Source organism: Mandrillus leucophaeus, unplaced genomic scaffold (genome assembly GCF_000951045.1).
Source record: "Mandrillus leucophaeus isolate KB7577 unplaced genomic scaffold, Mleu.le_1.0 Scaffold125, whole genome shotgun sequence".
NCBI lineage: Eukaryota > Metazoa > Chordata > Mammalia > Primates > Cercopithecidae > Mandrillus > Mandrillus leucophaeus.
The window spans coordinates 3,097,148-3,111,447 of NW_012100876.1; the positions used below are offsets into that span (position 1 = coordinate 3,097,148).

Consider the following 14,300-nt stretch of genomic DNA (forward strand, 5'->3'; position numbering starts at 1 on the left):
AACAGATGATCAGCCACATTGATAGATGGTCAGAGACAGAAATTTTCGATATTTAGAAATGGGGACAGAGAGGAATGAGATGAACAGAGATGGAAGGCCCCTCTCCGGATCTGTGCTGAAGGTTCCTAGAAGTTTGCCAAGCCCCGCGTTGGCCAAGCTCCCTCCCATCCTTATGCGCGCATAAATTTACCCAAATTGTGTGCCAGAGCCCCGTTCCCGAAGTCCTACATTAGCAAAAACGACCCCTTTAGCTGTCTGCCAAAGGCCTACCAAGACGCTTGGCGAGAGCCCTTAGCAACTGCCCAGATGTGTCCAAAAATTGTTTACAAAGACCGCCCCCCCCCTTGCCAAATGTCCCAGATACTAGAGGAGGTCCCCGCCATTTACATAAGAGTCCCTTTCCAGTAGTTTGCCAGGTCACCCCTCTCCCGCTCTCTGGCTTGTTTTTCGCCCCACTGCTGTATCCTGAAGGTTGCCAAATTGTTTATCAAAGGTCTTCTCTGCTTACAAAAGATCCCCCACCGTTTGCAAGACATCACTCCAATAGCTTACCAAAGACCCCCCAAGCTGTTTACCGAAGCCCCTCCCCCACACTGTGTGCCCACCTCCGAGGGCAGGGGGAGAGACACCCCGATCTTTTGCCTCCGAAGTTTGTCTAAACTTGGTTCCTTGAGGCCAGCGCAGCAACTCACCACTGCCAACTCTTTGTCCGTTTTGGGGGCAACATCGCCGGGGAACTTGATGATGGGCGACGGCGCGGCGGCGGCATGGCTCAGCAGGCAGCCCAGGAGGCAGAGCGCCCTCAGGGGACCCGTGAGCGCGCCCCGGGCCATTAGCGCCTCCATCGTTGCGCTCCCGGGCCCCGTGCGTCGCCCGGGGGTCGCTGGCTCCGTGCGTGTGGCCGCCTCGCCGCCTGGTTGGAGCCTGCTCTGCGGCTCAGGGCTGCGCTCCGAGGGTCCGCTGGCTCGGTGGCCTGAGTTTTGCCCGGCTCAGCGGCTCATGGTCCGGCCCCCGCGCCCCCGCCGCCGCCGCCGCCGCCGCCGCCGCCGCAGGTCCTGGCAATCCCTTTGTATGTTTAAAGCCCCAGATGCGCAGCCTCCAGCCACCGCCTGAGGAAGTCTGGATGCAGCGGAAACAAGGGAGGGCAGCCGCCAGATGTAGCCGGCTGGGCTGGGAGGGAGCTGGCAGGGCCGGGCTGGGGGTGGGGGGCGCACTCGGGCCCGCCCCTCTCTGCCCCACCCCCTACTCGCCCTCCTCCACTTTTCTCTCTTTTTCCCTTTCTCCACCTCTTTTCCCCGGCCGCCTGCTACTTCTGGCCTCCGCGTCCACCCTCAGTGCACGACCTCGTCACCCCACTTCCCTCTCTCGAGATCTGGGCGCACAGCCTCAGAACCCCTTGCTGGGAAACATCTGGCGCTGTCGCTCTAGGCCCTTGACGTCCTGAGGTTAGAGAGTGGTACTACTTGGAGGAATGCCGGCTGGGCCAGGACTCCCTGCACTCCCTGGGGTCAGGAACGGGAAGGAATGGTCAGAAACAGATGATCAGCCACATTGATAGATGGTCAGAGACAGAAATTTTCGATATTTAGAAATGGGGACAGAGAGGAATGAGATGAACAGAGATGGAAAGAGATAGAGAGATGGAAACAGAAACAGTGGAACGTCCCAGGTTGCTTCGCTACCTCTTTCCTTCTGCAAATGTGTAAGCCTTAACTTGGCCTCGCATAGTGCGAGATGCTAGATGCACCTTGGGAAACAGAGTAGTCACGGGCCCCGCGTTAGAGACGTTTGAACCAGAGCGACTCCATCTTGAACAGGGGGCTGGGTAAAATGAGGCTGAGACTTGCTGGGCTGCACTCCCAGGAGGGTCCGCATTCTCAGTCACAGGATGAGATAGAAATTGGTCAAGACTGGTTTAATAAGATAGAGGTCACAAAGACCCCACTGATGAAACAGTATGCAGTGAAGAAGCCAGCCAAAACCAAGATGGCAAAGAAAGGGACCTCTGGTCATCCTCACTGCTCATTTTATGCTAATTATAATGCATTAGCATGTTAAAGGAAGCACCCACCAGTGCCAAGGCAATTTATAAATGCCATGGCAATGTGGGGAGGTTTACCCTATATGGTCTAAAAAGGGGAGGAGCCCTCAGTTCCAGGAACTCCCCACTCACTCTTGAATCCTTTCCTGAGCCAAGCCAAGAATCCATGTGGCCTCTCAGGTTGAATGCCAATTTTGAGGTTCTCCCCGTGACAACATTCTCTGAGGAATGTCCTCTCCCTCTCTCAGGAAAGATAGTTGAGAGATAAGCTGCGATGAGAAACTCTCGCAGGCTATTGGGAACACCTGACTTCAGCCCCTAAACTAGCAAAGACAATCAAGGAAGGCTTCCTGGAAGAAGTGACTTCTGAGCTGAGACCTGCAGAGCTAAAGATGTGGAGTGCTGGGTGGGGAATATGAGAAAAGTTTTAGGCACAATCTAGGGAACATTGGCAACGGCCCAGAGATGAAAAACAGCAAGAGGCACTGGAGAAGGAAGTTTTTTCCATCTGAAAAAGGTGGGGCACAGGGCGAGGGGATGGAGCTGGAGGGGTCAATAAGGACCAGCCTAGGAAGGGGGCAGATAGGACTGGGGTTCAGCAGGGAATAGTTTGAGAAGCAAGGTCAGGGGCTGAAAGAATCAGGAGCAATATGCTTGTGGAGGGCTTTGGAGGTCACGATTATGAGTCTTGATCATCACAGCTGGAAAAGTCTCTGCGGCTTGGGTCTCAGTGGGCTTCGGACAAGTTCAGGCTTGTCTGAAGGGGGGTGTGTGCTGCTGACTTGCCAGAGTCAGTTTTAAAGGAGCCTCTTGGGAGGGACCTTGCCCGGCAGGAGGGAACCAGGCCCTTCAGCCTGACCCAGTGAGAGACCTTGGCTGTTTCGGAGAGGGCAAGACTGAGGTCAGTTGGGAAGGGGGATTGTCTGCTGGCCCAGCCCCACTGGGCTGGTGTCCACGTCCTGTGAATAGCCAGAGAGCCAAGTTGGAGAGCTGAGAGCTGAGAGTGAAAATGGAAAAAGTTGTCTCACTAAAGCAGGGGCTGCAAACTCGTGGCCTGTGGGCTGAATCCAGCCTGAACAGTATTTTGAAATTTGGGACACTTCATGTAAAAATCTGACTTTCTGGTTTTCTTTTTTTAAAAAAATTTCCCCAAAATCTGGCAATACTGGATGCCAGTTTCCATATGGCAATAATTTGCTGAAGCTGAGTAGTGACTGCTCCCTTTAGATGGTTTGCCACAGTCCTCACCACTCTCTGTCGTATTGCCTTGTATGTGACTTCCTTCACTAGGTGTAGCTCATTTACACTTGCCCAATTTGAGTTTTAACCTTTTCGGAAAATCTTTGGGGTCTACATAACATAGTTTTGGGGCTCCTCTGGCAGAGGGCAGCTTTGACTGTACCTCTTCACAGCCTCTGTGGTTATGGCATTCCAAGGGCATCGGTTTCCAGTGTACGGGCTTGGTGCCCATTCAGAGATGGCAATGGCTGCAGAAGCAGCATTCAATGAGAGAGAGGCTTCTGTGCCCAGCAGTGACTATGTCAGAGGCATTGGAACCAGAGCAACTCCATCTTGAATAGGGGTTAGGTAAAATAAGGCTAAGACCTGCTGGCCTGCATTCCCAGTAAATTAAGGCATTCCTAATCATGAAATGAGATAGGAGGCTGGCATAAGGTACAGGTCATAAAGACCTTGCCGATAAAACAGGTTGCAGTAAAGAAGCTGGCCAAGACCCACCAAAACCAAGATGATGATGAGAAAAACCTCTGTTCAACCTTGCTGCTACACTCCCACCAGCCCCACGACAGTTTACATGTGCCATGGCAACATCAGGAAGTAATCCTATATGGTCTAAAAGGGAGAAGCATGAATAATTTACCCCTTGTTTAGCATATAATCAAGAAATAACCATGAAAATGGGCAACCAGCAGCTCTTGGGGCTGATCTGCTGATGAAATAGCCATTCTTTCATTCCCTTACTTTCTTAATAAACTTGCTTTCACTTTATGGACTGCCTCAAATTCCTTCTTGTGTGACATCCACGAACCCTCACTTGGGGCCTAGAATGGCCCAGGGGACAAGCAGAGAACAGGCAGTATCTGATGATAATGGGCTTATTGGTGAGCACATGCAATATGCTCCAGGGCCCCCTGTGCACTCCTGTAAATCTCTCTTCCCCTGCCATGGTAACCCTGGGAGCCCCGTGTTGATCTGGCAAAGTCATAAAGTGAAAGCAACTAGACCCACTACAGACTTCGTAAGTGAAAAACAAACTCTTATGCAACGAACCACGGAGCTTTTGGGATATGTTTGTTACTGCAGCATCTTTTAGTCAATCTTAATGTAGAGGCAAAAATGCTGTTTAGTGGATAGAATTGTGTTCCCCAAAAAGATATGTTCAAGTTCTAATGCCTGTGACTGTGCCCTCACATGGAAATAGGGTCTTTGCAGTTACAATCAAGTTAAGATGAGTGGGCTCTAATCCAATGCCTGTTATCATGATAAGAGGGCAAAAATTTGGACACAGAGACACACAGCGAGAAGAACTCCATGTGACCATGGAGGTGGAAATTGGAGCAATGTAGCTGCAAGGCAAGGAATGCCTGCAAGACAAGGAATGTCTGCAAGACAAGGAATTGCCTGCAACCCAGAAGCCAGAAGAGACAAGAAGGAATTCTTCTCCAGAGGCTTCAGAGGGATCATGGCCCTGCTGGCATGTTGAGTTTGGACTTCTAGTCTCCAGAACTCTGAGAGGATAAATTTCTGTCGTAAGCCACCCAGTCTGTAGTGTTTTCTTACAGCAGCCCCAGAAAACTACGTGGGCTGTGATTAGAAGACGTCGTGATTTGACATGAATTCTGTCATTTATTCCGGAAGTTTTTGATGAACACTGTTTTCGGTGCTGGGGTACAGTGGCATTAAGATGGTGTTTTATTGATGAGGACGCAGAAATGACAATGCGGGATGCTAAGCGGGGGACAGAGCATTGAGGGAGGTAGTGGCCATCTGCCATGTAAGCCTTCCCAAGACCCTGTTCTCCTACTTCTGCTTAGCTGCCCCTTAGTTTCCCATTGGGAAGTCACTTCTCCCCAACTCTAGGTCTGAGTTCAGCAGATGTGACCCACCTCCTGGCTCTACAGTGGCGATGTGACCCAGGCTGGGCTAAAAAGCAGATCCAGACATCTTGGCGAGGTGACGATTCAGATACTGGCTTGTGAATCCGTTGGAGCCAAGGAAAATTAATTCTGGGAGTTTAGCTGGAGGTACAGGTTACCTCATTTGATTCACACTTTGCCCTACTGTGCTGTGCAGATATAGCATTTTTGCAAATTGAAGGTTTGTGGCTACCCTGCGTCAAGCAAGCCTATTGATGTCATTTTCCCAATGGCATGTGCTCACCTCATGTCTGCGTGTCACATTTTGATAATTCTTGCCATATTTCCAAATGTGTCCTTATTATTATATCTGTTATAGTGATCTGTGATCAGTGATCTCTGATGTCACTATTTAATTGTTTTGAAGTGCCACAAATGTCAGGCCTCTGAGCCCAAGCTGAACCATCATATTCCCTGTGACCTGCACATATACATCCCAATGGCCGGTTCCTGCCTTAACTGATGACATTCCACTATAAAAGAAGTGAGAATGGCCAGTCACTGCCTTAAATGATGACATTACCTTGTGAAATTCCTTCTCCTGGCTCATCCTGGCTCAAAAGCTTCCCCGCTGAGCACCGTGTGACCCCCACCCCTGCCAGCCAGAGAACAGCCCCCTTTGACTGTAATTTTCCTTTACCTACCCAAATCTTGTAAAATGGCATCACCCCTATCTCCCTTCACTGACTCTCTTTTTGGACTCAGCCCACCTGCACCCAGGTGAAATAAACAGCCTTGTTGCTCACAGAAAGCCTGTTTGGTGGTCTCTTCACACGGACACGAGTGAAAGCGAATACCAGGGTGAACTTAATCCATATACCAGGGTGAACTTAATCACCCTTGTGAATGTGTGTGTTTGACTGCTCTACCAACTGACGGGTCATTCCTCATTTCTCTCCCTTTCTGTGGGCTTCCCTATATCCTACGATCAGCAATATCAACATGAGGTCAATTAATAACCATACAATGGCCTGTAAGTGTTCAGGTGAAAGGAAGGGCTGCACATTTCTCACTTTACATCAAAAGCTAGAAATGTTTAAGCTTAGTGAGAAAGGCATGCCAAAAGCCCTGAGAGACCGAAAACTAGTCCTCTTGCACCAGGTGGCCAAGTTGTGAATGCAAAGGAAAGCTCTTAAAGAAAATTCAAAGTGTTATCCCAGTGAACACACAAATTAAAAGAAAGTGAAACAGCCTTATTGTTGATACAGACAAAGTTTGAGTGGTCTGGATAGGAGAACAAAGCAGCCGTAACATTCCCTTAAGATAAAGCTTAGACCAGAGCAAGGCTCCAACTTTCTTCAATTCTGTGAAGGCTGAGAGAGGTGAGGAAGCTGCAGAAGAAAAGTTTAAAGCTGGCAGAGGTTGGTTCATGAGGTTTAAGAAAAGAAGCCGTCTCCATAAGATAAAAGTACAAGGTAAGCAGTAAGTGCTGATGGAGAAGCTGTGACAAGTTATCCAGACGGTCTAGCTAAGACCGTTGATGAAGGTGGCTACACTAAACAACAGATTTTCAATGTAGATGAAACAGCTTTCTATTGAAAGAAGATCCCGTCTAGGACTTTTATATCTAGAGATGAGCAGTCAATGCCTGCTTCAAAGGACAGACTGACTCTCTTGTCGGGGGTTAATGCAGCTAGAGGCTTTAAGTTGAAGCCAATGCTTGCCTGCTAATTCAAAAATCTTGGGCCCTTAAGAACATTTCTTTCAAACTACTACTGCTTATTGAGAAGGCACCTGGCCACCCAAGAGCTCTGATTGAGATGTATGAGATTAATGTTTTCATGCCTGCTAACACAACATCCATTCTGCAGCCCATGGATCAAGGAGTAATTTTGATTTTCAGGTCTTATTATTTAAGAAATGTATTTCATAAGGCTATAGCTGTCATACATAATGATTCCTCTGATGGATCTGGGCAAAGTAAATTGAAAATCTTCTGAAAAGGATTCACCGTTTCAGATGCCCATAAAAACATTCATGATTTCATGGGAGGAGGTCAAAATATCAACATACTAGGAGTTTGGAAGAAGTCAATTGCAACTCTCATGGATGACTTTGAGAGGCTCAAGACTTCAGTGGAGGAAGTAATTGCAGATGTGGTAGAAATAACAAGAGAATTAGAATTAGAAGTAGAGCCTAAAGATGTGACTGAATTGCTGTAATCTCATGATCAAACTTGAACAGATAAGGAGCTGCTTATAGATGAGCAAAGAAAATGGTTTCTAGAGACAGAAATCTACTCTTGGTGAAGATGCTGTGAACATTGTTGAAATGACAACAAAGAATTTAGAATATTCCATAAACTTAGCTGATAAAGGAGTGGTGGCAGGGTTTGGGAGGATTTACTCAAATTTTGAAGGAAGTTTTAGTGTAGATAAAATGCTATCAAACAGCGTTTCATGCTACAGAGAAATCTTCTGTGAAAAGAAGGGTCAATCGATGCAGCAAACTGTATTATTGTCTTATTTTAGGCAATTGCCACAGCCACCCGAGCCTTCAGCAAGCACCACCCTGATCAGTCAGCAGCCATCGTCAATGAGGCAACACTCTTCGTCAGCAAAAAGACGATGACTCACTGAAGGCTCAGATGATTGTTCGCATTTTTTTTTTTAAGCAATCGAGTGTTTTTAAATTAGAGTACGTACATTGTTTTTTAAACATAATGCTATGACACACTTAATAGACTATAACATAATGTAAACATAACTGGTTTTTTTTGAAACACAGTCTTACTCTGTCACCCAGGCTGGAGTGCAGTGATACAATCATGGCTCAGTGCAGCTTCTACCTCCTGGGCTCAAGTGATATTCCCACATCCGCCTCCTGAGTAGCTGGGATCACAGGTATGCACTACCATGCCCAGCTAATTTTTTTGTGGAGACAGGGTCTCACTATGTTGCCCAGGCTGGTCTCAAATTCCTGGGCTTAAGCAATGCTGCCCCCTCAACTTTCCAAATTGCTGGGATTATAAGTATGAGCCACTATGCCCTGCCCATAACTTTTATGTGTATTGAGAAACCAAAAATTGTGTGTGACTTGCTTTATTGCAATATTTGCTTCATGGTGGCTGCCTGGAATTGAACTTGCAGCATCTAGGAGTTATGCCTATATTTGGGATGCACCTACACTTTCAGCTATAAATGAAGTTGGTCTGACCTAAGGTTGGAACTACCTTTAAGGTTAGAGGCTTCCCGAGGTTGAAGTTTCTCCAATGGGAACAGAGTCAAAAAATCAGTGGAAACCCTGGACCCAGCCCTGCCTGTAGCCAGATGTATCCTTCATTTTCTAGTTTGTGAGCCAATAAATCTCCTCCTGTCAACCCTTGAGTTTTGTTTTGTTTTTGCTTAAAGCTGCCTGGGTTGAGTTGCTGTCACTTGCAACCTGAAAGTCTTGACTGAAATAGTGAAAGACTTTAGCTGAGAAACATCTTAGCCGAGAAACCTCCCATCTTAAAGATAAGAAACTGCAAAGCTTCTTATCTTTACGGTCTCAGCTCCAGTGCTGCCTCCTCAGCGAAGCCTTGCTTGGCTGATCATCCCCTAAAATGAGTCACCTCTGTGTTATTTCATTTCTGGCAGCTACTGCTGTCTTGAAACAATCTTGTTATTTTAATTTCTGACTTCTTTATTGATTTCTGAACTAGAATGTCACGTTGTGTTTCCAGTACTTAGAACAGGGTTTTGCACATAGTAGGTGCTCAATAAATATCTGTTGAACAAATAAATGGTTGAAGAAATGAATGATTCTCCCCTACATATGGGCAGATAGAAGGGCAGGCCCAGTAATCAGAGTTGGGGCTGGTGGGGTCATCCCCAGGGTAGAAGGAAAGGCCAGAAAGAACATGAAGGCTAGAGAGACCCTCTGCCCGAGGTCCCTGCCCTCTGTCCTGCTGCAGGTCCCAGGTACATCTGAGAAGCATTCATGGGCCTGAAAGGGCGCCAGGACACACAACCCTTAAGGAGCAGAGGCAGGGCTTTCCCCAGGGCCACGGCCTCCCAGAACATTTAGGTTCTCTGCTGGTCGCCTCAACTCCAGGCTCATGGATTCCAAGCTCCAGAGGCTTAGAAGTCCTGGCTACTGTTCTTAAAACCCTTTGCCAACTTTGACTCACTCTTAAAATAAAACCACAACTCCTTGCCATGGCCTGCAGAACCCTCCACACCCTGCCATGACCTCTTTGCAGCAATCGGGATCCCAGGAGGGAGCAGATGGCCCTCCCGGATAAGGATAATTCGAGGAGAGCATACTGCTGACGATGACGGATTAATTCCAAAGCACAGGGGTAGGGTATAAGGGAAGCCAAGGGGTGGCACGCAGGGACCTGAGCCAGAAGCACCAGACCCAGAGGGCTGACCAGAGGGAGCAGCTCCTGGAACCCAAAAGAAGGGAAAATTGCACACAGCAGAGGCCATGAATGAAGCAGCCAGCCCCAGGTGACCTCCCAGGAGGAATCCGGAAATAAACACACTGACTTTATTCTCCTCTCTCCTTTTTATCTTTTGCCGCACTCCCCATTGGCAGAACCCAGTCCAGCCCAGGGAGCACAGGAGCTGGGCAATGCAGTCTGAGGGTGGGAGGTGCAGAGCCACCTGGGGAGGCAAAGAGGAGAGCCCAGCTCTGGCCTCTATCTTCGCATTCTTTCCCTTGCTCTTTCAGCCTGGGCCACACCAGCCTTCTCTCTATTGCTGAAAGGTAGCAACCCTGTGGTGAGGGCCATAGAGGTGGCTGCTGGGGTCCTTTTTTAAGAAAGAACTTGCAGGCTGGGCTGAGTAGCTCACGCTTGTAATCCTAGCACTTTGGGAGGCTGAGGCAGGTGGATCACTTGACGTCAGGAGTTCGAGACCAACCTGACCAACATGGTGAAACCCTATCTCCATCAAAAATACAACAATTAGCCAGGAGTGGTAGTGCATGCCTGTAGTCCCAGCCACTCAGGAGGCTGAGTTGGGCAGATTGCTTGAACCCTGGAGGCGGCGGTTGCAGTGAGCCGAGATTGCGCCACTGCACTCCAGCCTGGGAGAGAGAACGAGATCCTGTCTCAAAAAAAAAAAAAAAGAGAAAAGGAAAGAAAGAAATAACTTGCCATTCAGCAGCAGAATGCAGTGAAATGACAGCCTCAGCCTTTAAGCCTAAGCCATCCTCCTTTCAGTCAAGCCCCAGCTAATGATTAAGCATGGCAGGAGGCTAGAGCCTGGCGTATCTGCCTCAGTGTGGGACTCCTATCCTTTCTCCAGAGCTCCCCATTGGGTGGGTTGATACTTTTCAGAGCTGTCTGGAGGTCTGAGATTCTCTCTTTTCAAATATGCTTCATCCCCCTTTTATTTTCTTAGTCCCCCAGATTTATAGCTTCATCTCAGACTCTGCTTCCTGGAGGACCCAACTAACACATCTGTCCCCACTGGATTTTGCATTAAATGTTCCCTTGAACTGCAAAGCTTCTCATCTTTAAGGTCTCAGCTCCAGTGCCACCTCCTTAGCGAAGCCTTCCTTGACTAATCATCCCCTAAAACCAGTCACTCCTGTGTGATTTCATTTCTGGCAGCTACTGCTGTCTTGAAACAATCTTGTTACTTTGATTTCTGACTTTTTAAAATTGACTCCTGCACTTGAATGTCAGCTGTATCTCCAGTACTCAGAACAGGGTTTTGCACATAATGGGTGCTCAGTAAACATCTGTTGAATAAATACATGGTTGAAGAAATGAATGACACTTCCCTAGATATGGAGAGATGGAAAGGCAGGCCCGGTAACTGGAGTTGTGGATGGTGGGGTGGTCCCCAGGGTAGAAGGAAAGGCTAAACAGAGCACTGGGGGCTCTGCCCTGGGATGCTCAGGAGTCATTTGGCTGACTCAAAAATCTAGGGATTTTCTTGTCTTATAAAGGCACAGGTTCTGTCCTGGAGCTTCTCCTTTCTGCCATGTGGAGGTAAGGTAAGGATAGACCACTTTAGACTTGGGAGTCTGAAGATAGAATTGTTTATTTGTAACCAACAGCAGGAGAAATTTAGGGTAGGCTCTAGGTGGGACTTCCCAACAGCAAATAAAAAGAATGAGGCTTTAAAGGGTTCATAAGGTAGGCCCACTTCCCTAAGGGACCTCAGCAAGACAGAGGACTGGTGAGAACCTGTTTGGCCTAGCCTGGACTCATCGGTGGACTCCAGGACCTTAAGACAGCTTAAAGATTCTGGCTGGGCTGGCAAGGACAAGCGGGCAGTTGGCTTCCTTGCTTGCCACCTCCACCTTGCTCATTGCTTCCCCCATCCCATTTTCTCTCCACCACCCCCATTTGGGGTCTCTGAGTCCCTGAGTCTCTGTGTCCTCCAAGACTCTGCCCCAGCCCACTTCCCCATCTCTCCCTGCTGTGTTCTTAGCCACAGCCTCTGACTGGTTTTGTCCAAATGTGCGGCCTCTGGCTGGGATGGTCAGGACAGGACAGGACGTGGCGCTGGGACAGCTGTTGCTTGTGCCTGCTCACCCCCACTCTCTATTCTGCTCACAGCACACTAGCTGTCCTCAAGAAAGCAGGTGTCCCTGCCAGTGTATGCCCCAGGCCGGTGGGAGACTTAATCCCTCAGGGACATGATGCTAACTTCAGGAACGGGCACAGGAGACTGTTGAACGTGTCTGTCTGGGGCAAGGAGCTCCTCAGAGAGGAGCAAGGGGACAGAAGGCATGGCCTTGTGATGCTGTTTGAGATCCTGGATCTAGCTATACCTGAAACCAATCTAGTCTTAGATTTTTCAATCTAGTGAGCCCTTTTTACACTTAGTCCAATTTGAGTAACATTTCTATTATTTGTACCTAGAAGCTCCCTGGGCAATAGGAGTGTTACCTTGGAAAGGCCACCACTGAGCTTCTCCCTGGCAGGACTCATCCCCCAGAGAAGGAGTCCTCAGTGAATAAGGCTAGTGAATCGCCACAGGTCCTGGTGTGAGTCTGTCTATCTGCAGGTCACTAAGCCAGGCAGAGATCTTGCCATTTCCTGTGCCCCTGGGGGTTGGGTTTTCCTCTTTTGGCACCATGGGGTGGAAGAGATCAGAGTAGAGATCTTGCCCCCGTGGAGCACCAGGACATCAGTGAGGAAGGGGCCACATTCCTGCTGCTGTTTGAGCAACCCTGGGAAGCCCAGGTTATGGGGAGCTAGTTGGAAAGCAAGCAGTGAGCTCCCTGTGCAGTACGGGAATGTGCTCAGATCAGCTTGGGCTCCTCTCTTTGGGGAGGCTGCAGAGAGGACGCTACCCACCCAGATCTGTCTCTGATTGGAGGACCTTTGCCCAGCTGCTAGTATGATGCTGCCCTGGCAGAAAAGACCAGCCTCCCTGAAGTTCACGTCCTTTCCTGGGGCTGCAGGCATCCAAGGCTGGTTGGTGCCCAATCAGAAAGGCTCCACTCACTCCTTTTCCCAATTTGGAACACTTCTTTTTTTTTTTTTTTTTTTTTTTTTTTTTTAAGACAGAGTCTGACTGTGTCACCCAGGCTGGAGTGCAGTGGTGATCTCAGCTCACTACAACCTCTTCCTCCTAGGTTTAAGTGATTCTCCTGTCTCAGGCTCCTGAGTTCCTGGGATTACAGGTGTGTGCCAACATGCCTGGCTAATTTTTGTATTTTTAGTAGAGACGGGGTTTCACCATGTTGGCCAGGGTAGGGTCTCAAACTCCTGACCTCAAGTGATCTGCCTGCCTCAGTCTCGCAAAGTGCTGGGATTACAGGTGTTAGTCACTGTGCCCTGCCCAATTTAGAACACTTCTGATGTGCCGTTCAGTTCTAGAGCTTCCCTGTGAGGTGGGACGAGGTCTTTGTGGAGACTGCACAGCAGCCCACCTCTCTGACTGCCCCATTCCACTTCCTTCCTTCCCCTTCTGAGGGTGGTAACCCCAAGAGCACTCCCTGATAAATCTCCTGCTCACTCTTTGTCTCCGAGTCTGGACCTCCTAGGCAGTCCGTCCTGAGAAAATCCCCCATAGCACCGTGGGTTCCTTATAGACACTTGGTCCTTTGGGTTAAGGCACTGTCACTCAGGTGGGGTGGGGTTGGGGACAATACTTTTCCAGAGGAGAGGGAACATGGTAGCCCCACATTTGTTACTGGTAGCCTTTCCAGGCCTGCCTTCCTGTAGAATGGAAGACCACAAATGGTCGGAGAACGGACAGGCCCAGGTTGGGGCATAGCCAGAAGTGGGATCCTTGGGCAGTTAGGGGCTGCTAACTGAAGACCAGCATGTCAGATCTATGCAATTCCCAGAGATGAGCCAATTCAATTTCCCTGTTTAACGACAGCCAACGCTGAGAGAAAGACTCAGCACTGACTGCATGTCAGGCACTGTGGTAGGTCTTTTACGGATGTTAATTTCCAAGGTATTACTTTGAAACAGGTGGCATGGTTAGCAACCTCTTTTGTAGTTGAGGAAGTTGAGGCACAGAGACGATGACTCGCTTGTGGTCACACACTTAATACCAGCATCAGGATATGCCTTGGGATTCTCTAATGCCACAGTCTTTCCACCTAACCACCACATTACATAGCCTTCCTGGAGAGATGGGGAAACTGAGGCACAGGAAAGGATTTGCCTGGGCCACACAACAAAGGGAGGACAACCATCAATCCCCTGGGCTCACTTTGAGCCAGGAACTGTGCCAGGCATTTTCACACAGGTTGTTGTACTCAGTCCTCCCAATAAACTCAGGGGTGACTAGGCTACGAATATGATGGGAAAAGTGAGCCCAGAGAAGTTAAGGAATTTGACCAAGGACACGCAGCAAGTAAGCACAGTGCTGGAACCAGAATCGTTGATTCTTTCCTCTGCAACTGCGCTGCCTCTCCCGCTGCTGGGTTCTCTGTCTGCCCAGCTCCCCACTCTGCTGTCTCGTGCCCCTTTGTGGCATCCCTGCAGCCAACATCCCTTTGCTCCTCCACCACCCTCAACTCACTGGCTCCCCCTAGTTTAGGGATGTTCTCCACACGCCCTCCCTTTGACACATCAGCAACTCTACCCTACTTTTTTTTTTTTTTTGAGACTAAGTCTCACTGTCTTCCAGGCTGGAGTGCAGTGGCGCGATCTCGGCTCACTGCAAGCTCCGCCTCCTGGGTTCACGCCATTCTCCTGC

General features: G+C 49.0%; 1 protein-coding gene across 3 annotated transcripts in view; it reads right to left on the minus strand.

Annotated features, from left to right (window-relative positions):
- MMP2 (matrix metallopeptidase 2) overlaps positions 1-1,376 on the minus strand; it is a 27,642-nt gene extending 26,266 nt beyond the window's left edge. The window contains exons 1-2 of one of the 3 annotated variants that reach the window (XM_011971913.1): positions 1,048-1,153; positions 693-935 (exon numbers count right to left, since the gene is read on the minus strand). In XM_011971913.1, the coding sequence (XP_011827303.1) occupies positions 693-845 (153 nt within the window). In that variant the 5' untranslated portion in view covers positions 846-935; positions 1,048-1,153. Of the gene's footprint in view, positions 1-270; positions 329-692 lie in introns of those variants that run through there. The other 2 variants (XM_011971912.1, XM_011971916.1) reach the window with 2 other exon arrangements.
- Positions 1,377-14,300: the final 12,924 nt, after the last annotated feature.